This window comes from Tachyglossus aculeatus, unplaced genomic scaffold, assembly GCF_015852505.1.
Source record: "Tachyglossus aculeatus isolate mTacAcu1 unplaced genomic scaffold, mTacAcu1.pri SUPER_34, whole genome shotgun sequence".
Lineage (NCBI taxonomy): Eukaryota > Metazoa > Chordata > Mammalia > Monotremata > Tachyglossidae > Tachyglossus > Tachyglossus aculeatus.
Genome location: NW_024044839.1, coordinates 1,339,069 through 1,364,015, shown reverse-complemented (window position 1 = coordinate 1,364,015; position 24,947 = coordinate 1,339,069). Strand labels below are relative to the sequence as shown.

General features: G+C 58.1%; 1 protein-coding gene and 1 non-coding gene across 2 annotated transcripts in view; both read left to right on the top strand.

Annotated features, from left to right (window-relative positions):
* Positions 1-24,947, top strand: part of UBE2O (ubiquitin conjugating enzyme E2 O) — a 25,858-nt gene extending 911 nt beyond the window's left edge. The window contains exons 2-18 of the mRNA XM_038741931.1: positions 16,481-16,540; positions 16,679-16,789; positions 16,965-17,062; positions 17,387-17,450; positions 17,819-17,962; positions 18,171-18,280; positions 18,372-18,522; positions 18,733-19,211; positions 19,457-19,611; positions 19,849-19,961; positions 20,057-20,188; positions 20,892-20,981; positions 22,356-23,076; positions 23,369-23,505; positions 23,628-23,831; positions 23,955-24,012; positions 24,236-24,947. Of these exons, the coding sequence (XP_038597859.1) occupies positions 16,481-16,540; positions 16,679-16,789; positions 16,965-17,062; positions 17,387-17,450; positions 17,819-17,962; positions 18,171-18,280; positions 18,372-18,522; positions 18,733-19,211; positions 19,457-19,611; positions 19,849-19,961; positions 20,057-20,188; positions 20,892-20,981; positions 22,356-23,076; positions 23,369-23,505; positions 23,628-23,831; positions 23,955-24,012; positions 24,236-24,849 (3,441 nt within the window). The 3' untranslated portion in view covers positions 24,850-24,947. The remainder of the gene's footprint in view (positions 1-16,480; positions 16,541-16,678; positions 16,790-16,964; positions 17,063-17,386; positions 17,451-17,818; positions 17,963-18,170; positions 18,281-18,371; positions 18,523-18,732; positions 19,212-19,456; positions 19,612-19,848; positions 19,962-20,056; positions 20,189-20,891; positions 20,982-22,355; positions 23,077-23,368; positions 23,506-23,627; positions 23,832-23,954; positions 24,013-24,235) is intronic.
* Positions 1,668-1,761, top strand: TRNAR-UCU. The gene is made up of 2 exons: positions 1,668-1,704; positions 1,726-1,761. It is a non-coding gene; the product is annotated as a tRNA-Arg (tRNA).

Genomic DNA, 24,947 nt, shown 5'->3' with positions numbered 1-24,947 from the left:
TCTGTCTCCCCCTTCTAGACTGGGAGCCCGCTGTTGGGTAGGGACCGTCTCTATGTGTTGCCGACTTGGACTCCCCAAGCGCTTAGTACAGTGCTCTGCACACAGTAAGCGCTCAATTAATACGATTGATTGATTGATCTGTGGAATTAGCTCTCTTCCTCCCTTCCAGGCCCTACTGAGAGCTCAGCTCCTCCAGAAGGCCTTCCCACACTCAGCCCCTTCCTTCCTCTCCCCCTCGTCCCCCCTCCATCCCCCCTCCATCCCCCCCACCTTACCTCCTTCCCTTCCCCACAGCACCTGTATATATGTTTGCACATATTTATTACTTTATTTATTTATCTTACTTGTACATATTTATTCTATTTATTTTATTTTGTTAGTATGTTTGGTTTTGTTCTCTGTCTCCCCCTTCTAGACTGTGAGCCCGCTGTTGGGTAGGGACTGTCTCTATGTGTTCCCGACTTGTACTCCCCAAGCGCTTAGTCCAGTGCTCTGCACACAGTAAGCGCTCAATAAATACGATTGATGATGATGATGGTGATGAGAGCTCACCTCCTCCAGGAGGCCTTCCCACACTCAGCCCCTTCCTTCCTCTCCCCCTCGTCCCCCTCTCCATCCCCCCATCTTACCTCCTTCCCTTCCCCACAGCACCTGTATATATGTTTGTGCATATTTATTACTTTATTTATTTATTTATCGTACTTATACATATTTATTCTATTTATTTTATTTTGTTAGTATGTTTGGTTTTGTTCTCTGTCTCCCCCTTCTAGACTGGGAGCCCGCTGTTGGGTAGGGACTGTCTCTATGTGTTGCCGACTTGTACTCCCCGAGCGCTTAGTCCAGTGCTCTGCACACAGTAAGCGCTCAATAAATTGATGATGATTTATTTATCTTGTACATATCTATTCTATTTATTTTATTTTGTTAGTATGTTTGGTTTTGTTCTCTGTCTCCCCCTTCTAGACTGTGAGCCCGCTGTTGGGTAGGGACTGTCTCTATCTGTTGCCGACTTGTACTTCCCAAGTGCTTAGTACAGTGCTCTGCACACAGTAAGCGCTCAATAAATACGATTGATTGATTGATTGATCGCCACCTCCTGCGATGCCTGTGAGTGAGCCCACTGTTGGGTAGGGACCATCTCTAGATGTTGCCAACTTGGACTTCCCAAGCGCTTAGTACCGTTTTCTAGACACAGTAAGCGCTCAGTAAATTGATTGATTTGTTGATTGAGCCCACTGTTGGGTAGGGACCGTCTCTATATGTTGCCAGCTTGGACTTCCCAAGCGCTTAGTACAGTGCTCTGCACACAGTAAGCGCTCAATAAATGCGATTGATTGAAATGTTTGCACGTATCTATTACTCTATTTTACTTGTACATATCTATTCTATTTATTTTATTTTGTTAATATGTTTTGTTCTCTGTCTCCCCCTTCTAGACTGTGAACCCACTGTTGGGTAGGGACCGTCTCTAGATGTTGCCAACTTGGACTTCCCAAGCGCTTAGTACGGTGCTCTGCACACAGTAAGCGCTCAGTAAATACGATTGATTGATCACGGGCTCTGTGGCGCAACGGATAGCGCATTGGACTTCTAGCTCGCTCCCGGGGTGGAGTCATTCAAAGGTGCACTGTTCTAAGTGCTGGGGAGGTTACAAGGTGATCACGGGCTCTGTGGCGCAGTGGATAGCGCATTGGACTTCTAGCTCGCTCCCGGGGTGGAGTCATTCAAAGGTTGTGGGTTCGAGGCCCACCGGAGTCGTCTTTGAAGCAGCGTGGCTCAGTTGGAAAGAGCCCGGGCTTTGGAGTCAGAGGTCATGGGTTCAAACCCCGGCTCCGCCAGTTGTCAGCTGTGTGACTTGGGGCAAGTCGTTTTATTTCTCTGTGCCTCAGTTACCTCATCTGTAAAATGGGGATTAAAGACTGTGAGCCCCACGTGGGACAGCCTGACCACCTTGTAACCTCCCCAGCATTTAGAACAGTGCTTTGCACATAGTAAGCGCTTAATAAATGCCATTATTATTATTATTATCACGTTATCCCATGGGGGGCTCACAGTCTTAATCCCCATTCTCCAGACGAGCACAGAGAAGTAAAGTGACTCGCCCAAATAATAATAATAATAATGATGGCATTTATTAAGCGCTTACTATGTGCAGAGCACTGTTCTAAGCACTGGGGAGGTACAAGGTGATCAGGTTGTCCCACGTGGGGCTCACGGTCTTCATCCCCCTTTTACGGATGAGGGAACTGAGGCTCAGAGAAGTGAAGTGGCTTGCCCAAAGTCACACAGCTGACAATTGGCGGAGCCGGGATTTGAACCCATGACCTCTGACTCCAAAGCCCAGGCTCTTTCCGCTGAGCCACGCTGCTTCTCTAATAATAATATAATAATAACGTTGGTGTTTGTTAAGTGCTTACTATGTGCCGAGCACTGTTCTAAGCGCTGGGCCGAGACCCTCTGTGGGCCACAGGGTCGGGAGAGGGGCAAGACTCTGCAGCCAGGCCACCCTAATAATAATATAATACTATAATAATAACGTTGGCGTTTGTTAAGCACTTACTATGTGCTGAGCACTGTTCTAAGCGCTGGGCCGAGACCCCCTGTGGGCCAAAGGGTCGGGAGGGGGGCAAGACTCTGCGGCCAGGCCACCGGTGAGGGAGAGTGGGCCGCAGGTTTCCCTGGGAAATTCATTCAGTCATATTTATTGAGTGCTTACTGTGTGCAGAGCGCTGTACTAAGCGCTTAAAGCCATTCAGAGCTGGATTGTTGGCAGTAGTAACAACAATAATAATAATAAGGACAATGGTGGCAATAATAGCCCAAGCCGTTGAAGGAGAAACATTGGGTCATGGGAAGGGTTCCCGAGGGCTTTTGGGAAAGCCGAAAGGCGCCTAGTAGAGGGCCAAAGAAAGTTAATTCATCCATTCATTCAGTCGTATTTATCCAGCGCTTTCTGTGTGCAGAGCACTGTACTAAGCGCTTGGGAAGTACAAGTTGGCAACGTATAGAGACGGCCCCTACCCAACAGCGGGCTCACAGTCTAGAAGGGCGAGACAGACAACAAAACAGAACACGTGGACAGGTGTCAGGTCGTCGGAATAAATAAAAATAAAGCTAGATGCACATTATGAACAAAATAAATAGAATAGTAAATATGTACAAGTAAAATAAATAGGGTAATAAATGTGTACAAACATATATACAGGTGCTTTGGGGAGGGGAAGGAGGTAGGGCGGGAGGGATGGGGAGGAGGTGAGAAAAAAGTTGTCCCGGGACCAGGGTGACAGTCAGGGCTGAGGTGAGCCAAGCTGAAGTTGGACCCTCCGTTGGGACATAGGAAAACACCGGCGAGACCAGAGAGCTTTGAGACTGCTTTGGCCCATTCTTGAGGGGTCTCTGGGCCCAGAGCTGTGGGCTGACCCAATCTGGATTCATAGGCCGTCTGCATAAGTGTAGTGATGAGCTGCGATTTATCTGCAGTTTATTTTAGTGTTTGGCTCCTCTGCTAGACCGTCAGCTCCTTGAAGACGGGGCACGGAGCCACTAATTCCGTCGGCCTCTCCCTAACGCTTAATACAGCACTTTGTGCCCTGTAAACGCTAAGCTTCTTGAGGGCTGGAATTGTGTTTGCTAACTCTGTGGTCCCTCTCTCCCCCCCCCACCCCCGGGCGCTTACTACAACCCTCTGCATGTCAATCCGAGCGACTGGTAAATTAAAAAGCTGAGGGGCCTTCGTCCTGGAAATCAGAGAGCCAAAACCCACCTGATTAGGTGCGTCTGGGCTTGTTTTCTTGAGTGTGACCCCGTATCAGTGCTGCACATGCACGGACACACCCGGCTCCCCCCAGAACTGGTGTGCAGTTGGGGGGGGCGTTGGGAGGTGTGACCTCTGGGAAGGGTCACTTCCTGAGGTGACTTTCCCCTGGACATGGGAGACAAAAGAGTCAGGGAAGGAGAGCTGCCGCTGCTGGCCATGTTTACAAAGGATTGCAGTGGCCAGTGGGCTTGGGAGAAGGCCCCGGCTCGGGCCCTCAGCAGAGGGGGCGGGGGAAGATCCATTTTCTAGTGTGATGCCAGTGTCTTTCTCTCCCTCTCATGTGCGGGCACTCAGGCGCGTGCACACGGGCTCCCGCGCATACAGAAATCCACCTCCTGCTCCTTCCCGCTCCCCCCCCCCACCCCCAGAGAAATGCAGATGGTCTGAGAGCCCCTCAGACGATGAAAGCAAATTAAAGTCCATCGGAAATTCTAGCTGGGGAAACACGGCTAGTGGCTCTGCGTCCATAAGCCATCATTACCATGATTACTGTTGTCGGGGTCCGCGGTGGGTGGGGGGAGTTGGGGACTATGTCAGGGGTTAATCCCCAGCCGGGGTCCACCCGGTTGTCCGAACCGGGCCCACTCATCGTTTTGTGGCCTTAAGGGGCTCGTGGAGGCAGGGTGACGGAGGCGACTTGCATTTCACCTCCTGACGGACAAACAGCAAGGTCACAGATGCCGAGACCCTGGAAGACCCTGCCTGCCTCCCCCTTCCCCCCCCAGGGCTGGGGCAGTGGGTGTGTTGGTCAGCTGCTTGGCCCCCGGGGCCTGGGCAAACTATATTCTGCTCCTGTTGGCCCTGGTGGGTAATTTTGTTTACAGCTTGCACCCCCCCACCCCAGCTCCTCCCCTTCCTCCCAAGGATCCCTGTGACACAGACTCTGATGGCCAGCTTCCTTCGGAAGATGGCTAAGCCCCAAACGGGCCCAAGGAATCCCCCTCCCAGCCTCGCGGAGGACTGAACCGGGGGCTCCCTGCCAAGTTTAAAAAATATGTTTTTTGGGGGAGGAGGGCGTTACCCCTTTGCTCTTTCCCCAGCAATCCAGGACCAAGGAAAGAGGGGATCCGTGCAAGGGCCTGTGGGTGGGTGGGAGTTATCCAGTCCAGGGCTGGGGAACTACAGCATCTCAAAAAACAGCCCTTTAAGCTAGCTAATTTTACACCCTAACCAACGGAACCAGGCTTGAAGCCCGCCCCCTCAAATCTCTGCAACTCAGTCAGTCGTATTTACTGAGCGTTTACTGTGTACAGAGTGTTGTAGTGTTTGGGAGAGTGTAATATAATAATGATAATGGCATTAAGCACTTACTATGTGCAAAGCACTGTTGTAAGCACTGGGGAGGTTACAAGGTGATCAGGTTGTCCCACGGGGGGCTCACAGTCTTCATCCCCATTTTACAGATGAGGTCACTGGGGCACAGAGAAGTTAAGTGACTTGCCCAAAGTCACGTAGCTGACAGTAGGCGGGGCCGGGTTTTGAACCCTTGACCTCTGACTCCAAAGCCCGTGCTCTTTCCACTGAGCCACGCTGCTTCTCTGCCTACAGTGAGCTTTACAGTCTTAGAGGGGAATAATAATACCTGAGTTTCTCTTTGGTTCTATTATTACCAAAGCAGCTTACCTTAGTTATTTTTATTTACTCCCCACAACACCCCTGCGAGGTAGGGTTCAGGTATTATTATCCCCAGTATACAGCTGGGGAAACTGAGGCACGAGGCGTCCGAATGGCTTGCCCAAGGCCACACAGGGGTCGGTTGGCAGAGTCGGGACTAGAGCGCGGGACCTCTGACTTTCAGGCCCACAGCTCTCCCACTACACCTCGGGGACGGTGAGGCCGGGAGTAGTACCTACCGTGCTACGGGACCCCTCGCTCCCCCGGGGGAGTTCGGCCAGCCGGCCTGAAGGTGCCCGGTGTGGGGGAATCCACCCGGCCGCACCAGAGGGGAAGCAGGTGGTTAGGTGTGCCCCTCTCTCCAGGCAGAGAAGGGAGAAGTTCTCACTTGACGAGCCAGTGAGCTCCCACCGGGAGCTGAGTGCTGTGCTAAGCGCCCGGGAGAGGACACCTGAAGCGAGACGTGCCCGGTTCAGTTCAGTGTCCGGCCCTCACCTCTTCCGGTCACTCAGCTCTCTCCCTCCTCCGCTTCTTGGGGTGGGGCCCAGCCTGCCCTCCGCCCCACCATATACCCACACACATCATCCCCCCAACGGGCTACCGCGTCAACCGTAAGCTCCTCGAGGGAAGGGATCTCATCTACCTGCCATCTTGTGCTCTCCCAAGAACCTAGGTCAGGGCTTGGCGCACAGTAAGAGCTCAATAAATACCACTGATTGGTGGATTGATTTTTTAATTTTCTTTCTCCATCCCCTTTGCCCCTGAGGTCTTGGGGAGAATCCAAGAAGTCTGCTATCCCCAAAGCCCTCTGGAGCCTGGCCGGGAATTGAAACACTTAACGATCATTTCTGCAGCCCATCAGCTACTCCAAGATGCCCCGCTGCAAGCAAGAGCTTCAGCCTGATAATGGGCAAGTTCAAGTCAACAGTATTGACTGTGTGCAGAGCCCTGTGCTAAGCACTTGGGTGAACCCAGTGGAGTTTACTAATCAAGGGCAGTAGGGGGATAAGGTTTTGATCCCTGTTCCCAAGGAGCTTTTGATGTAATGGAGGGGAAGGAGGCAAAATAATTTAAGGGGGAGTTGGGGGGGAGAGAGGCTGGAATGATGTCTCTGCAGAGAGGCGTTAATTTTTTTTTAATTTTTTTTTTATGGTGTTAGTTAAGCCTTTAGTTTGTGTCAAGACTGTTCTGTGCCCTGGTGTAGATACAAGTTAATCAGGTTGAACACAGTGCCTGTCCCACATGGGGCTCACAGTCTAAGTTAAAGGGAGAACAGGTATTGATTTCCCACTTTACAGTTGAGGAAACTGAGGCTCAGATAAAATCATTCATTCAGTCGTATTTATTGAGCGCTTACTGTGTGCAGAGCGCCATACTAAGCGCTTGGGAAGTACAAGTCGGCAACATATAGAGACTGTGAGCCCACTGTTGGATAGGGACTGTCTTTATGTGTTGCCAATTTGTACTTCCCAAGCGCTTAGTACAGTGCTGTGCACATAGTAAGCGCTCAATAAATACGATTGATGATGATATAGAGATGGTCCCTACCCAACAACGGGCCCACAGTCTAGAAGGGGGAGACAGACAACAAAACAAAACATGTAGACAGGTGTCAAAATGAAATGAAGTGACTAATCCCAGCTCTGCCGATTGTTTGCTGTTTGACCTTGGGCTAGTCACTTAACTTCTCTGTGCCTCAGTTCTCCTGTTCTTGCTTCTACTTAGAACTGTGATTAGCTTGTATCTACCCCAGTGCTGTGAACAGTAAGCACTTAACAAGTACTATTTTAGAAAAAAAAAGTGGCCGAGTCAGGAGGAGAACCCAGGAGCTCTGCCTCCTATGCCCAGGCTTTTTCTCATAAATGGACTGTGGTAACCGCTTTGGGAAGCAGTTCCCTGGGTGTGAAAGTTCAGCAGGTGCGGCCCAGGGAGAGGAAGTGAATCAGGGAAGGCCCCCCGGCAGAAGGGGGATTTTAGGGTGGCTGGGAAGGTGGGGGTAACAGGGGTCCGAAAGCGAAGGGTCTAGGGCATGAGCCACAGTACAGGCAGGAGCAAGAAGAATGACGCCCAATGACTAGGTGAGAAGCAGCGGGGCCGAATAGGAAGCGCTTGAATAATCTGTAAAATGGGGATTAAAACCATGAGCCCCATGTGGGACAGGGATTGTGAACAACTTGATTAGCGTCTGTCTACCCCAGCGCTTAGTACAATACCTGGCACATTGTAAGCGTTTAACAAATAGTGTAAAAAAAAAGAGCCAAGGCCTAGAGCAGCTTGCAGCGTGGCCTAGTGGTAAGAGCCTATGGAAGGGAGTCGGAGATCTGGGTTCTAATCCCGACTCTGCAGCTTGTCTTTTCTGGGTGACCCTGGGCATGCCACCTGACTTCTCTGGGCCTCTGTAATATGGGGGTGAAATACTTGTTCTCTCTCTCCCTTCTCGGGCCATGTCCGACCCGATAGTCTTGAATCCGCTCCGGCGCTCAGCACAGTGCTTGGCACCTGTCGGAGGGGCTCACCGGATCTCGCGTCATCGTTGTTGTTATTTCTGCCCACAGGTTCTGAGGGCGGCGCTGCTCACCCTCGTTCGGCTTTTACGTTGGGCCCGAGCCGCTCTCCCTCCTTGGGGAGGGGGGGTCCCCACCTGGGGCTTATCCCATCCACCGGGAAGTCCCTCTTCCAGGCCGTAATTACGGGGCGTCCACACCTGTGGGGGCGGATTCCGCAGCGAAGGCTTCTGGGTTTATTTTTGGCTCCCAGTTCGCCCTCGGTTCCCGGAGGGAAGCGATTTGGATGGCAACGTCACGATGGCCGCAGGCCTTAAAAGCCCCCTCCCCCCCACGACTGCAGGTGCCGGGCCCATTAGAAGCCGTCTGTGTCGGTGATGTCATGGGCGGGAGTCACGGAAGGTTCACCGAGAAGCCGGGATAAATGCTCTAATTGCGCCGTGCCCTGACGCGGTCGACGCTTGGGAACAGGCCGAGCTGGGGCTTCTCGTCATGTCCTCATCCCCTCCCCTTCCCTGGGACCCCAGACCCTTGTGATGTGGCCACCCTACTGAGCCTGACTAGAGCCAGGGCCCCCTGGGTAATCTTGGAGGCACCCCCACCCCCACACACCTCTGGGCCTCAGTTTCCTTCCATGCCTCTTACATAGTAAGCACTTAACAAAAAGGTGGGGGGAAGGAGAGCAGGGGCAAGAAATATGTCCACTTGTCCTGTCAGGCCGGCTTCTCAGGGGTCGGCCGGGAGCATCCATTTCAGCGAGGCACGGGACAGTGTCTCAGGCAAATGGCTCCCCCCGGGAAACGCACCGGGTGCCGAAGGGTCCCGTGCCAAGGCAGCACAGGAGGGCCCGGCTGGGGAACCGGTAGCCACGGGCAACCAGACCAGGTGTTTCCACGCCCCGCTTTAATGGCACACTGTGCTTTTCTCCCAGTCCCGCCGACTCCTTTCCTGAGAAGTCGTGGTGAGGCACTTCTAGGAAGCCCAGGTAGGAAGATCCAGTGGCCGGCCTCCGGATCCAGGAAAGCGCCTCCAGGAAGTTTATTCTGGCCGGCCGGCCGGCAGACAGTGAAACTCTCGTCAGTCCTAATCGATGCCTCCCCGGGCTCGGCCGTGAAACACGCTCGCCCCTGAGTCCGCCCGAGAGGAGACCCTGTGGGGTGGCCCAAACCCTGACCCTGTGGGGAGGCACTGGGGGACAGGCCGTGCTCAGGGACTCTCCCAAGCGCTTAGCACAGTGCTCTACACTCGGCGCTCCAGATCTATTGACCGCCGAAAGAGTTTACAGGCACAAACGCAGAGCTCGGAAGGATGAGGAGAGGAATGCTTCTAGGAGGCTGAAGCAGCAAGGGGCCCGAGAGCCGGGGGCTGGAGGTGGGAGCCCTCGTGGCAGCCAGGACCCAAGAAGTAGAGGATCAATCAGGGAAGGCCTCCTGGAGGACGTGGGAATTTTAAGGGCTCCGGGCCAGAACAGGAGAGGCGGAACAAAGCAGGCCCTTCCCCAGGAGGTCTCAGCAGGAGGAGGGCAGATACTTCCTGCGGGGGTCCGTGTGTCTCCCCCCGCCAGTGAAGGAGGGCAGTGAGGAGTTTCCATGGCAGGGTTCCCCTTTGGGGCCAGACCGGAAGGCCTCGGGTACAATGGGTAGCACCTGCTTGGTTTTTGGGACCCTCTGGTCATTCCCACCCCGATTCCGCCCTAGGCGAGGGCCTGGGGCTGCAGCTCCCACTCGGGCCTTCCGGGGCTCATCGGTCTGGGCAGCCGGGGAGGAGAGCTGGAGGGGTCGGGCGAGCCGGTCTTCTGGCCGGTTGCCGGGCCGGGCAGCGGGCCACTGCGATGCCTGGCCCTGAGTGGCTGGCAAGTGCTGCATGGCCCGAGCTTTCTCTCTCTCCCCAGCTCCCGGGGCCTCCCCTTCCCCTGCTAGCCATCGGCCTTATCGGCCCCACCCCGGGGGGCTCTCCGCCAGAGCGACCCTCCTGGACAGGCCACCTGGGCCACCGGCCCCCATGCTAACCAGCAGGCTGGGAAGGCCAGTTGCAGCGGGCTCCCTCTGGGGCAGATAATAATAATTATGGTATTTGTTAAGGGCTTACTATGTTCCAGGCACTGTACTAAGCACTGGGGTGGGTACAAGCAAATCGGGTTGGACACAGACCCTGTCCCACGTGGGGCTCCCAGTCTTAATCCCCATTTTACGGATGAGGGAACTGAGGCCCAGAGAAGTGAAGTGACTTGCCCAAGGTCACACAGCAGACAAGTGGCGGAGCTGGGATTAGAACCCAGGTCCTTCTGACTCCCAGGCCTGGGCGCTAGCCAGTAGGCCTAGCTGCTGTGGTCCGGGGGTTGAGGCCCCCGGATGCCCCCAGACCCTTTCCTGTCTCGCCTTCTGCCCGGTGGTTGCCTGAGGGCGGAGCAGGCCGCACTAAGCAATCTCGTTTTCCGGGTAATGGAGCCATAGGGGTGGGGGGTAGGGGGGGTTTTGCAGGGAATGTGGCTATCGATCAGTGGTTGGTTTTGGGCCCGGGAAGCGCGGGCTCCGGAGAGCTGCAGCCGAGGCCTGCTCGCGGAGGAATCGAGGAGTCGCGGGGGCAGGGTGTGTGGGGAGGGATCAGAAAGGGGGTTGGCATTTTGTCCTGGGTAGCCGTGTACTTTCCATGCGCTTAGTACAGTGCTCTGCACACTACACGCTCAAGAAATACAATGGAATGAATGACTGGGGGACCGGGATTGTGGATCAGGAAGTGGGCAGGGATTGGGTGCTCTCCCTTTCCTGGGCAGCTCCCTTTTTGGGCACAGGAAGCGGCAGGTGGGGCCTCCATCTCAGGCCCGCTCGTCCCTCCTCTCCTGGGGGCTGGACTGGGGAGAACCACCCTGGACCAGCCCCCTTGAGGGCTCCCTGTCCCCATGGAAGGAAGGGCCCCTGGGGGCTGGGGTGGCACAGGGTGGTCACCCTCCAGGGAGAGCACCCATTTCTTTGGGGGGGACGGGGCCAGTGAGGGGGTCTTCCAGTGAGGAGCCAGGTTTAGGCTTCAGTTTCCACTGGGGGGTCTTCTGCCTCCTTGTTCTCACAGGTGCGTCTGGTTTTCCTGGTTGGATGGAAACAGCCATTAAGGAAGTCTCTGGGAAGCAGGGCCTAGTGGGGAGAGTCGTGGGAAGGGGACGAGTGCGGTGGAAAAAGAGGACCCTACCCCCCCCCCCCCCCGCCTTCTGGGTGACCTGGAGCCAGTCATTTGACCTCTCTGGGCCTCCCTTTGCTCATCTGTTAAATGGGGCTAAGACACAAGATACCTCAATAATATTTATTGATCGTTTACTATGTTCAGAGCATTGTACTAGGTGCGTAACAGACATGTCCCCTGTCAATAACGAACTTACAATGTAGAAAGGGATATACATTAATATGAATAAGTAATTTATAATATAGTATTTAAAGTTACGTACATAATTCCAGTGAAGTGGCGCCCTCTCAGACGCCAAGCCCCACATGAGCCAGGCCAGGGCCTGCATCCAATAATAATGATAATAATTGTGGTATTAAGAGCTATGTGTCAAGCACTGTTCCGAGCGCTGGGGTAGATACAAGATAATCGTGTTGGACACCGTTCCTGCCCCTCGTGGGGCTCATGGTCTAAGTAGGAGGGAGAACAGCCATCGAATCCCCATTTCACAGGTGAGGAAACTGAGGCTCAGAGAAGTGAAGTAACTTGCCCAAGGTCACACACAGGCAGGTGGCGGAGCTGGGATGATGATGATGATGGCATTTATAAAGTGCTTACTGTGTGCAAAGCACTGTTCTGAGAATCCAGGTCCTCCCAACTCCCAGGCCCATGCTCTTTCCACTAGGCCACGCTACCTCCGATCTCAAGATCCTCTGTCTGCCCAGTGCATGGCACAAAATAAGCACTTCATCACAACCCAAACTGGTGCCCCAAATGCATTTTAAAGAAAGGAACCAATGTTCTCTCAGGCCGGGCGCAGGGCAAGACTGAGCGTTTCTCTGGGAGCTTTAAGCCAGGCAGGAAGCCTGGCAGATTCAAGAAAACCCACTCGATTTAGCAGTTATCCAGTTGATTTACACCATCCGCATGGTTATCTTTATTGACCCTCTCTGAAAGCCTCACCCCTCCTCTCTGATGACCCAGAGGCACCGTTTAAGTGGTAGTTATTGATCAGTGGTATTTATTGAGCGCTTACTATGTGCAGAACTAAGCTCTGGCATTGTACAATACAAAAGAATCAGCAGACACCTTCAGCGCTTACTCTGTCCAAGTGCTTACTCTGTGACAGGCACTATACTAAGTGCTGAGGTAGAGATAAGCTAATCGGGTTGGACGCAGTTCACCTCCTACATGGGGCTCACAGTCTTAATCCCTGTTTTATAGATGAGGTAACTGAGGCCCAGAGAAGTGAAGTGAAGTGAAGTGAAGCCCAAGGTGACATAGCAGACAAGCGGCGGAGCTGAAATTAGAACCCAGGTCTTTCTGACTCCCAGTGGAGTGGGCTTTATCCACTAGGCCCCCATCTTACCTCCTTCCCTTCCCCACAGCACCTGTATATATGTTTGTACATATTTATTACTCTATTCATTTATTTATTTATTTTGTTTGTACATATCTATTGTATTTATTTTATTTTGTTAGTATGTTTGGTTTTGTTCTCTGTCTCCCCCTTTTAGACTGTGAGCCCACTGTTGGGTAGGGACTGTCTCTATATGTTGCCAATTTGTACTTTCCAAGCGCTTAGTACAGTGCTCTGCACATAGTAAGCGCTCAATAAATACGATTGATGATGATGATGATGATGGCCAGGCCGCCTCCCTGAGGTCTCTCCCTCCTCCCTCTGCTTCCCGTGCTTGACCTTGGTTTTCCATCTATATCCTGTTGGAAAAATCCCTCTTGGAGGGTCAGGGTTTGACCCGCCGGGGAAGCTGAGTCCAGGGCCCAGGGGTGGCTCCCTCCCTTGTGGTCGGAGAGCTGGGGTGACCCTCCCCGGGGGCATTCCACAAGGGGCAGTTGTGGGGGAGCCCGTAGACCTGCCCGGGTCCCAGGCCCCGAGGCTGCTCAAGTTTCGGGGCAGCCCGCAGCCCTGTAACTTCACCCCTATCACCCCCAAGGAGGGCTCCTCCTCCCCTTGGGCCGGGGGCAGGACACACTGGCACAGCCTGGAGGGCTCAGATTTCTCCAGGAGCAAGTCAGAGGCGGAGTGGGCGCCTTGGTGTCTCACTGAAACTGAGAGGAGGCAGGTGGCAGAGTGGGCTTGGGGAGGGCGCGGTGGGGGGGGGGGGGGCGGTCCGTTCTCTGCTCTCTCACCCCCGACACTAGCCACCGTGGCCACATTCCAGGCCCCGGCCCAGCCCGACCCACCAGAGGGAACGAGGGGGTGGAAAGACCCACCCGGGCACTCCTCCCTCTGGGTTTTCTGTGCCTATAGGGTGGCATTTTGGGACACAGGAGCCCAGGCCTTCACACAGCCCAGACCCTTTAAAAATAATTACAATAATAATAATAGTGGCATTTATCAAGAGCTTACTGTGGGCCAAGCATCATGCTAAACTGCGTGGTAGACACAGGACCATCAGGTTGGATACGGTCCCCGTCTCATGGGATTTTCAGTCCAAGAGCGAGGGAGAACAGGTGTGTTGATGATGATGATGCTTGTATTTGTTAAGCGCTTACTATGTGCCAAGCACTGGTAATCAGGTTGTCCTACGTGGGGCTCACAATCTTAATCCCCATTTTACAGATGAGATAACTGAGGCACAGAGAAGTGAAGTGACTTGTCCAAAGTCACACGGCCGATAAGTGGAGGAGCCGGGATCAAGCGCTTAGTACAGTGCTCTGCACACAGTAAGCACTCAGTAAATATGATCGAATGAAGTAGAACCCATGACCTCTGACTCCCAAGCCCGTGCTTTTGCCACTAAGTCATGCTGCTTTGACCCCCATTTTACAGATGAGGAAACTGAAGCCCAGAGAAGTGAGGTGACTTCCCCAAGGCCTCATGGCAGGCAAGTGGAGGAGCCAGGGTTGGAACCCAGGTGTCCAGGCTCCCAGGCCCACATTCATTCATTCAGTCGTATTTATTGAGCGCTTACTGTGTGCAGAGCACTGTACTAAGTGCTCGGGAAGTCCAAGTTGGCAACATATAGAGACGGTCCCTACCCAACAGCAGGCTCACAGTCTAGAAGGGGGAGACAGACAACAAAACAAAATATATTAGCAAAATAAAACAAATAGAATAGTAAATATGTACAAGTAAGTAAATAGGCCCCCTGCCTCTCCCCATTCCACGATGCTGCGTTAAGTAAAGTCAGGCCATCTCCCCAACCATCCCAGCACCCCCTCTCCATTATGATTTCCAAGAATTCATGGGGTTTGAGTGCCTCCAGTCAGTCAATGGTGTTTATTGAATGTTTACTCTTTGCAAAGCACCGTACCAAGCACTTGGGAAAGGACAATACAGCAGAGTTTTGGGAGTTTTTTTGTGTGGTATTTGTTAAACACTTACTACATGCCAGGCACTGTACTAAGCGCCAGGGTAGATTCAGGCTAATCAGGTTGGACACAGTCCAGGTCCCATTTGGGGCTCACAATCTTAAGCCCCATTTTTCTAGACTGTGAGCCCACTGTTGGGTAGGGACCGTCTCTATATGTTGCCAACTTGTACTTCCCAAGCATTTAATACAGTACTCTGCACACAGTAAGCGCTCAATAAATACGATTGATTGATTTTTACAAATGAGGTCACTGAGGCCAGTTGAAGTGACTTGCCCAAGGCCACCTAGCAGACTAGCGGCGGATCCGATACTAGAGTCTTCTGGCTCCCAGGCCTGTGTTCTGTCCACTAGGACCACGCTGCCTCTCATTAGTAAAGAATCTCTGGCCACAAGAAGCTGACAGTCTAGTTCTGTGTGTGCCAAGCACTGTCCTGAACACCGGGGTGGATCCAGGATAATCAGATCAGTCCCAGTCCCTGTCTGCTCTTGGAGTGCTCAGTGCTCTGCATGTAGTAAGCACTCAATCAATACCGTTGATTGGACCAATACAGTAGTTGTTACTAATATCACTATTGTTATCATTATTATGTGCTTACTGTGTACCAAGCCCTGAATCAAGCCCTAGAGTAGATAATCAGGTCAGAGACAGTCCCTGCCTAACATGGGGCTTACAGTCTAAGAAGGAGGGAGAATACAAACTGACTGTCCATTTTACAGATGAAGAAACTGAGAGCTGGAGAGGCGAAGTGACTTGCCCAAGGCTGTCCCCACTAGGCCTCACTGCTATTTCTCTGTCCCTCGCTGATAGCTTAGCGCCCTGTAGTGCTGGCCAGCCTGCGCCAGCTGTCTGTCCGTCCGTCCGTCCTCTAGCCCCAGCTTGCCATCTGGGCTGGTCAGGAGTCTCAAGTCGCTTTTTGTGAGTGCCCTTGCCCCTCACCTCCATCCATGCCCAGGTGTGGCCTGGGGCACCGTCTAATCAGTCCATCCATCCATGTCTCCATGCCTGTCCCCGACAGGGCTCACAGGATCTGTGCCTGACCCCCTGCACCCCAGGGACCGGCTCTATCTAGGCCTTTGGAGGCGGGTGGTCAGTGCGGGGCTCCGAGATGAAGCCCCCTGGCCCCCCAGACCATAGAATGCAGCCCCTCTTGTCTCCTCGCCCCTTTAATCGTGGGCCTGATGTGCGCTGCACCAGCCGGTTTCCATAGCAACCCAGAGGCGCCACAGCCCGCTGAAGTGTACAGCAGGGTGGTGGGTTTGGGTGGAGGGGTGCACTCCTCCTGAGCCTTGGCGAGGAGACAGACCCACCCTTCTGGTCCCGGCAGGCCCGGCCCCCCGGCCCGCGGACGGTGCCGTCGGTGCTTCTCCCTGGCAAGCCAATGGGGCCAGAGGGAGCCAACAGAACCCCCACACTGGCTTCCTCCGAGATAAGGGGCTGGGCGCCGATGCCAGTGCCTGGTGGGAAGCGATAGCTCGGTCGAGAATCCCTGGGCACAGTCGATTACCGATGGTTCAAGACCACATGGGCCAGCTCTTGTTTGTGTCTCCCTTTTGCTCAGCACAGCGTTTAGCACACATGTGATGCACAGAAGACACCAATCGGTGGATCGGTATAGTGTCGGCCTGGTCCCCAGGGGCTAAAATGAGAACTTTATAATAACAACAGTAATGATAAATTGTGGTTATTTGTTAAGCGCTTATTATGTGCCACGCATTGTACTAAGTGTTGGGGTGGAAATAAACAAATCGGGTTGGACACAGTCCCTGTCCCTCAAGGGGCTCACAGTCTTAATCCCCACTCTACGGTTGAGGTAGCTGAAGCCCAGCGAAGTGACTTGCCCGAGTTGGAAGAGCCGGGATTAGAACCCAGGTCCTTCCAACTCCCAGGCCCGAGCTGTATTCACTAGGCCACACAACTTCTCAGCAGTTCTGCCGATTGGGCATGGGGCAGCCTTTCCAGACCCTGCTGGGGGCTGGGCCAGGCGACCATCCCTGGGCTCCGGGTTGGGGGGCTGCCCTAACGCTTGGCCGTGTCTCCCCTCTCTCCGCAGCTGAAGCTGGAGGACCGCTCGGTGGTGCCCCGGGATGTGGTCAGACACATGGGCTCCAGCGTAAGTGCCCCGACTCGATCCCTGAGTGCCCCCGGGGTCGGGGTTTGGGGGGGCGGGCACGGGCTCTGCTGGGGGCTGGGCGGAGGCGGGACTTCAGGGCTTTGAGCAGGTCTGGGCACGGCCCCTTCCGGCCCCCAGGACAGCCAGTGCGGGACGGTGATTGACGTGAACATCGACTGTGCCGTGAAGCTGGTTGGGACCAACTGCATCCTCTACCCTGTCAACAGCAAGGACCTGCAGCACATCTGGGTGAGTCTCCAGCCCGGAGACCCCTGTTGCCCCCCTGCTGCTTCCCTGGCCCGGCTCCAGGGCACCCGCGGCTGGCAACCTCGGGCTGAGGCCAGGAGCCCCAGGTCCGTCCCCTCATCCCCTTCCCACCCTCCCCCGTCGCCTGGCCTCTCATCCGCACCCCCTGCTCCTGCAGCCCTTCATGTACGGGGACTACATCGCCTATGACTGCTGGCTGGGCAAGGTCTACGACCTCAAGAACCAGATCATCTTGAAGCTGTCCAACGGGGCCAGGTAGCTCCCGCTTTCCCAACATATTTTCCCCCCTATTTTCGGTGTGGGGGAGCCCCCAGGGTTGGCTCAGAAAGCCTCTGGCCCGGGGTTGGGGTCCTGCCTGCTGCCCGACAGCTACTTGCCCCGCCTTCCCCCACCCCTCCTTGACAGTTTGTGGTGAAGGGTTTCTAGGGGCTCTTTCATGTTGGGGATCCTGACCCACCTGCCCTCCTCCACTCAGCTGGGGGTCCCCCTCCCTCCTGGACTCCAGGGTTCAGATCCCGGCCTGCGGCCGCGGGGGCATCAGGCTTCAGCGTGACTGTCTGTCTGTCTCCCTTCTCCCAGGTGCTCCATGAACACAGAGGATGGCGCAAAGCTGTATGACGTCTGTCCGCACGTCAGCGACTCGGTAACTCTCACCCCCAAGCGGAGGCTTTCGGGCTGGGGGCCGGGCAGGAGCCCGGCGTGGGCGATGTGGCCCCAGGGGAGTCTGGTAGGCAGATCTGGAGGTGGTTCTCCACCGCCCTGCGGACCCCCAAGGGTGTCCGGGAGCCTGGAATTTGTGGAGGCCCGAGGTCCAGACCCACCTCTGCCCCGGCCCACGGGACAAGTCACTTAGACAAGTCACTTCCCCTGCCGGGCCTCCATCCTCTCATCGGCGCAGTTGGGAGGAGATCCCCGTCTGTCTCCCTCCCTCCCTCCGCGGGCCCCGTAGTTGAGGGCGGGGGACCGGGTCAGACCCGACGACCCAACCCGGGCTCCCCTCTTCCTCCCCAGGGCCTCTTCTTCGACGACTCGTACGGCTTCTACCCAGGCCAGGTGCTCATCGGGCCCTCCAAGGTCTTCTCCAGCGTCCAGTGGCTGTCGGGGGTCAAGCCTGTGCTCAGCACCAAGAGCAAGTTCCGGGTCGTGGTGGAGGAGGTGAGGGGGCTGGGGGCTGCGGTGGGGGAGGGAGCGAGGGGTGAGGCCGGGAGCCCCGGGCCCAGGTGGGATTCAGTGTTTCTTTTTGCCTGGCACATGAAGCCCGATCTGGCTCTCCGGGGGCAGACCCTCGCCCTGCCCCTCCCCGCCCCAGGTCCGTGCGGCTTGGGCTGCTCCCCATCCCGTCCTTCCTGCCGTCCCTCCCCAGGTGCAGGTCATGGAGCTCAAGGTCACATGGATCACAAAAAGTTTCTGCCCCGGGGGCACCGACAGTGTCAGCCCCCCGCCCTCGATCATCACCCAGGAGAATCTTTCCAGGTAAGTGTAGGGGTCCCCGCGGGCTCAGCCGGGGGAGAGGGCCATGCTCGTCGGCGGCCGTTCCTCCAAGCCCACCTCTCTCCCTGCCCAGGGTGAAGCGCCTGGGCTGCTTCGACCACGCTCAGAGGCAGCTGGGAGAACGCTGCCTCTACGTGTTTCCGGCTAAGGTGGAGCCGGCGAAAATCACCTGCGAGTGTCCCGAGAGGAATTGTGTCCTGGGAGAGGGCTCTGTGGCAAAGAAGGTGACCAGGGACCGGGGCTGGATGGGAGGGTGAGCGGGCCGGTCCCCGGAAGGGCGGGGCACCCCTGCCCTACTGTGTGCTTCCACCGCTTGGCAGGCCCTGTACCCCTCGGCCCGGGCGTCCCTGGAGCAGCCCCTCCCCCGCTCCCGGCAGGGTTCCCGGTCCCCCGGCCCCCGCTGACCGGGCCTCTCCCTCCCCCGACGCTCCCAGGTGAAGCGGCTGCTGAAGAAGCAGATCGTGAAGATCATGTCCTGCTCCCCCGATTCTCCAGCCCCCGGGGACCACCCCGAAGGGTCCGCCAGAGCCCCGGACGCATCCAAGGGCCCTGTCGGCCCCGCGGAGGCCCGGGAGGTGGGGTTGGGGATGGGGCCCGAGGGAGGATCCGGCGAGGCTGGGGAGCGGCCGCCCTCCTGCCCCCTGAAGGAGGAGACGGGGGCGGTGGCAGCGGCGGCGGCGGCGGAGGAGGAGCGCCAACAGCTCCAGGCCATGGAGCAGGACGCGGACGACGAGGGGGCCGACGACACGGACGACACCAGCTCGGTGACCTCCTCGGCCAGCTCGACCGCGTCGTCTCAGAGCGGCAGCGGCACCGGCCGCAAGAAGAGCACACCCCTGTCCATCAAGAACCTGAAGCGCAAGCACAAGAAGAAGAAGACCAAGGTCTCCCGGGAGTTCAAGCCCGGGGATAGGTAGGGACGGACCCCCGGGCGCGCCCCTCACCCCCTTCCTCCTCTTCTTCCTCCCGCACTGACCCCGGCTGGAACCGGCCCAAGCCGTCAGGAACCCCCTGGGTAGGGATCCCCAGACCCAGGGGTTTCCCGCCTCATCCCCCCAATCCCCACCCCGGCCTCTCCTGCCGGGCCTCGGCCCCCAGGGGCCGGCAGGCCGCGTACCGTCGTCCCAGGCCTTCTGACGGCCGGAGGGGTCCCTGCAGGGTGGCAGTGGAGGTGGTGACGACCATGACGTCGGCCGACGTGATGTGGCAGGACGGCACCGTGGAGTCCAGCATCCGCTCCAACGAGCTCTTCCCCGTGCACCACCTGGACAACAACGAGTTCTGCCCTGGAGACTTCGTGGTGGACAAGAGAGGTGGGGCCCTCCCCTCACCCGCTTCCCCCTCCCCTTCTCTCCCACCCCCCACCGGACTCCACACCCATCCTCCCGACTCAGGGTGGCCAGGGGGAGCGATGAATGGGACACTGAGGCAGGCTCCTCCGCCGAGCCACAGGAGGCCCGCCGAGGGTGCGGGAGAGGAGGGGGCCGCGAGGGCGGGGGTGGGCTTGAGACCCCAACCCGTCCTCCGTCCCGCCCTCCCGGCGCTGCCAGCCCAGAGCTGCCCGGACCCAGCCGTGTACGGGGTGGTGCAGTCGGGGGACCACATCGGCCGCACCTGCGTGGTCAAGTGGTTCAAGCTGCGGCCGGCCGGGGACGACGTGGAGGTGAGTCCGGGCGGGGGCCGGTCGCAGTGGGGGGCGGTGGGGCGGCACCGGTCGGCTAGGCCCCCGGTCCCTGACGTGCCACGCCGGGGCTGCAGCTGATCGGGGAGGAGGAGGACGTGAGCGTGTACGACATCGCGGACCACCCCGACTTCCGCTTCCGCACCACCGACATCGTCATCCGCATCGGCAACACCGAGGAGGGGGCGGCCGCCCCCAAGGAGGACGAGGTGAGGCCGGTGGCAGGGTGTGGGGCGGATCCGGGCCTTAATAATAATAATAATAATGGCATTTATTAAGCGCTTACTATGTGCAGAGCACTGTTATAAACGCCTTGTTCCCTTGAGCCTATTTCTCGCCCTGCGGGCCCCAGCCAAGGGGGAGCCCCCACTGTCCCCTGAGTTGCCACTAGGTGGCGCCTGCAGATCCCTGCCACCCCTCCCTCTCTGGGCCTTCTGGGGGGGGGGTCCATCATCATCATCATCATCATCAATCGTATTTATTGAGCGCTTACTGTGTGCAGAGCACTGTACTAAGCGCTTGGGAAGAACAAATTGGCAACATATAGAGACAGAGACAGTCCCTGCCCAACAGCGGGCCCACAGGCTAAAAGGGGGAGACAGAGAACAAAACCAAACATACTAACAAAATAAAATAAATAGAATAGATAGGTACAAGATAAATAAATAAATAAAGTAATAAATACGTACAAACATATATACAGGTGCTGTGGGGAAGGGAAGGAGGTAAGATGGGGGGATGGAGAGGGGGACGAGGAAGGAAGGGGCTGAGTGTGGGAAGGCCTCCTGGAGGAGGTGAGCTCTCATCTGGACTCCCCACCCCTCTGGAGGGTCTCCTCGGGCCCATCTCCCAGCCTCCAGGTTGGGGTCCCCCTCCCCACCCGGCCCTAACTTGCCCCCTGCCCCCCTGCAGCCGTCGGTGGGCCAGGTGGCCCGGGTGGACGTGAGCAGTAAGGTGGAGGTGGTGTGGGCCGACAATTCCAAGACCATCATCCTGCCTCAGGTGAGCGGCTCGGGGCCCGGGGGGGCGGAGGCCAGGGGGCGAGGCTCAGGCCAGTCTCCTGCCCTCTGAGCTTGGGAAAGGGATCGCTCGGCCCTGTTGTGTGCCCTTGGGTTCCTGGATAGTAAAGGCGTGAGATGGGGGCTGGGGGAGAGGAAGTTGAGGCGTGGTGGGGAATCTGTTCCGCCTCTTACCAATAAACCGGGCATTTATTCATTCAGTCATACTTACTGAGCGCTTGAGAGAGTACTGTAGAGCAGTAAAGAGACACATTCCTTGGCCACAATGCGCTGACAGTCTAGAGGGCTTCACCAGCCTGTCAGTTTGGCCCGGTGTCCCCTGACTGTGGCTGCACAGCTAGGACAGCCCAGGGATCTGCCCAAAGCCAAGAAGCCCCAGGGCACCCCCTCCCCGACCCCCTAACCTTTTCCTCCGCGGGTGCTGGGTTGGGGGTGGTGGGGGGTGGGCTGGTCTGCTCGGACCCCTCTCCTTTCCTGATCTTTGCCCACTGCTTCCCCTTTCGGGGCCCCGGGCTGCCCAGACGCATGCCCCCTCTCACCTCCCCAACACTCATATGACCATGTGCGCACGTGTACACAGACACACACATAGACACACACACACGAGGGGGTGGTGTGTGAAGGACTGCGGCTGGGTCAGAGGCCGTTGCCCGTTCCCCCAGCTTGGGGAACAGGATGTGTGTCTGGGCAGGCTCCTCCTCCTGTCGCGTGGCCCAGCTCCCTGGTGGGTCCCCACAAAGGGCTGCTCTCAGGGCGACAGTGGCCACCGCAGGCCGCAGGGTCAGCCCATCTGATGTGGGTGTGCTTGAGCGCCCGGGGTTTGGGGAGGGGGGTGGCTGCCCCTCTGGGCCCCTTGACCCCTCTAAGCAGTGGCTGCTCAGCGAAGACCGGGGTAGGAAGGGGGAAATGGTGAGGTGGGGCTGAGAGCACTGGAGAGCTGCAAGAGGGGAGCATGACGTAGTGGCTAGAGCCCAGGCCTGGCACTCAGAAGGTCATGGGTTCTAATCCCAGCTCCGCCACTTGTCTGCTGTGTGACCGTGGGCGAGTCGCTTCTCTGGGCCTCAGTTCCCTTATCTGGAAAATGGGGATTAAGACGGCGAGCCCCATGTGGGACGTGCACTGCGTCCAACCTGATTATCTTGTACCCGATGTTTAGTACAGTGTCTGCCACATAATAAGCACTTAACCAATACCATTTTGGGGGAAGAAAAACAAGCAGGCGGGGTTGGGGAACTGGCCCAGATACCTGAAGTCAGGCCGGGGGTGGCCTGACCCCACCCCGTGGCTAGGCGTTAGCTGGCCCGAGCGGGCCCGTCCTAACCCCCGAGCCTGACCTCCGCGTCCCGCCCCGCCCCAGCACCTGTACAACATCGAATCGGAGATCGAGGAGTCCGACTACGACTCGGTGGACGGCAGCACGAGCGGCGCCTCGTCGGACGAGTGGGAGGACGAGAGCGACAGCTGGGAGACGGACAATGGGCCCATGGAGGACGAGCCGGCCTCCGCCCCCGAGCCGGCCCCCGCCCCCGCCCTCCCTGCCGCCCAGGAGGAGGAAGAGGTGGTGGCGGGGGAGGAGGGGGACGGGAGCATGGCGCTGAGCGCCGAGGCGGCGGCCGCCATCCAGGGGGCCGTGGCCCTGGCCGCCCCCGTGGCCGGGCTGATGGAGAAGGCGGGCCGGGAGGGGCCCCCCAAAAGCTTCCGGGAGCTGAAGGAGGCCATTAAGATCCTGGAGAGCCTCAAGAACATGACGGTGGAGCAGCTGCTGACCGGCTCCTCGCCCACCTCGCCCACCGCCGAGCCCGAGAAGCCCACGCGGGAAAAGAGGTTCCTGGACGACATCAAGAAGCTGCAGGAGAACCTGAAGAAGACGCTGGACAACGTGGCCATTGCCGAGGAGGAGAAGATGGAGGCCGCGCCCGAGGCGGAGCGCCGCGAGGAGAAGCCCGAGGCCCAGTCGCCCGTCCGCTCCGAGTGGCCCAGCGAGACGCCCGTGCTCTGCCAGCAGTGCGGGGGCAAGCCCGGGGTCACCTTCACCAGCGCCAAGGGAGAGGTCTTCTCTGTGCTGGAGTCCGCACCCTGTGAGTACTCCTCCTCCTCCTTCTCACCCACCTCCCCTTCCTTCTCGTCCCCATCAATCAACCAGTGGTATTTGAGTGCCTACTGAGTGCAGAGTGCTGTACTGAGCGCTCGGGAGAGTCCAGTACAACCCGTAGACCCGATCCCTACCCACGAGGCCCGTAAGTCATCGTGAACTCTTCTCCACAGCCTCCTCCTTGCCCCACCAGTCCCAAGGGGGAGTCCGCGCCCTCCCCACGGCCTCCCGCTCCCTCCGGGCCAGGTAGCGTTAACCCTCCCCCCTCTCCCCGCCAGTCAACCACTCGTTCAAGAAGATCGAGTTCCAGCCCCCGGAAGCCAAGAAGTTCTTCAGCACCGTGCGGAAGGAGATGGCGCTGCTGGCGACCTCGCTGCCCGACGGCATCATGGTCAAGACCTTTGAAGACCGAATGGCGAGTTTGGGCAGGCTCCCGGGAGGGGCTGGTCATCACCCGCTGGGCCCCGGATTGGGGGAGGTGGGCCCGGGCCAACGTCCCAGTGCCAGCCGGCGAACGCGCTCTCCCTCCTCCTCCAGGACCTCTTCTCGGCCCTGATCAAGGGCCCCACCCGCACCCCCTACGAAGACGGCCTCTTCCTCTTCGACATCCAGCTCCCTAACATCTACCCGGCCGTGCCCCCCCACTTCTGCTACCTCTCCCAGTGCAGCGGGCGGCTCAACCCCAACCTGTACGACAACGGGAAGGTGTGCGTCAGCCTGCTGGGCACCTGGATCGGGAAGGTGAGCGAGGCGGGGGGGTCCCTACTCTCCCCCGACCCGAGGCCGGGTGGGCGGCGGCGGGGTCCGCGGGACCGCCCCCTCCCCGGTCCCCTAGTTCACGGCCCCGAGTCGCGTGTCTTTCAGGGGACGGAGCGGTGGACCAGTAAGTCCAGCCTTCTGCAGGTGCTGATCTCCATCCAGGGTGAGTGCGGGTCACGGGTGGCGGTCCCGCGGCCTGGGGCCGGTCGCCGGGCCTCGGGGTTCTCCATACGGTAGGGGTGAGTCTCCTCCACTTCCCCCTGAGAACATGAGCCCGGTTTCGTGGGGGGCGCCCAGGGCCAGCCCGACGCTACTTGCGGCTCCTCGCCGGCACCGGGCCGCGTGTCCCGCCGTGGCCCCCCGTGACCTCCGCGTGCCGCCCGCAGGCCTGATCCTGGTCAACGAGCCGTACTACAACGAGGCCGGCTTCGACAGCGACCGGGGCCTGCAGGAGGGCTACGAGAACAGCCGCTGCTACAACGAGATGGCGCTGATCCGCGTGGTGCAGTCCATGACGCAGCTGCTGCGCCGCCCGCCCGAGGTCTTCGCCCAGGAGATCCGGCAGCACTTCGGCTCGGCCGGCTGGAGGCTGGTGGGCCGCATCGAGGCCTGGCTGGAGCCGCACGCGCTGCCCGAGTCGGAGCCGGAGGCGGCGGAGCCGGCGGACTCGGGCCAGGACGAGCCCGGGGCGGCCAGGGGGCCGGAGGCGCCCCAGGGCTCGGACACGGAGGGCGCGGCATCCCCCGCGGCCGGCAGGGACCTGGCGGAGCAGCCCCCGGCGGAGGCCCCGGACTCGCCCGCCGCGCCGCCCAGCGTCAAACCAAAGAAGCGCCGGAAGAGCTACCGCAGCTTCCTGCCCGAGAAGAGCGGCTACCCCGATGTCGGCTTTCCCCTCTTCCCGCTCTCCAAGGGCTTCGTCAAGAGCGTCCGCGGGGTCCTGGCCCAGTTCCGGGCCGCCCTGCTGGAGGCGGGCATCCCCCAGCCCGCGGAGGACAAGTAGCCGCCGCCCCCGCCCAGGACAGACGGACACGGCGGAGAGGGGCCGGCCGGGCCTGCTGCTGCCCGCTCGCTCGCTCGCTCCCCGCCCCCTCCCTCCCT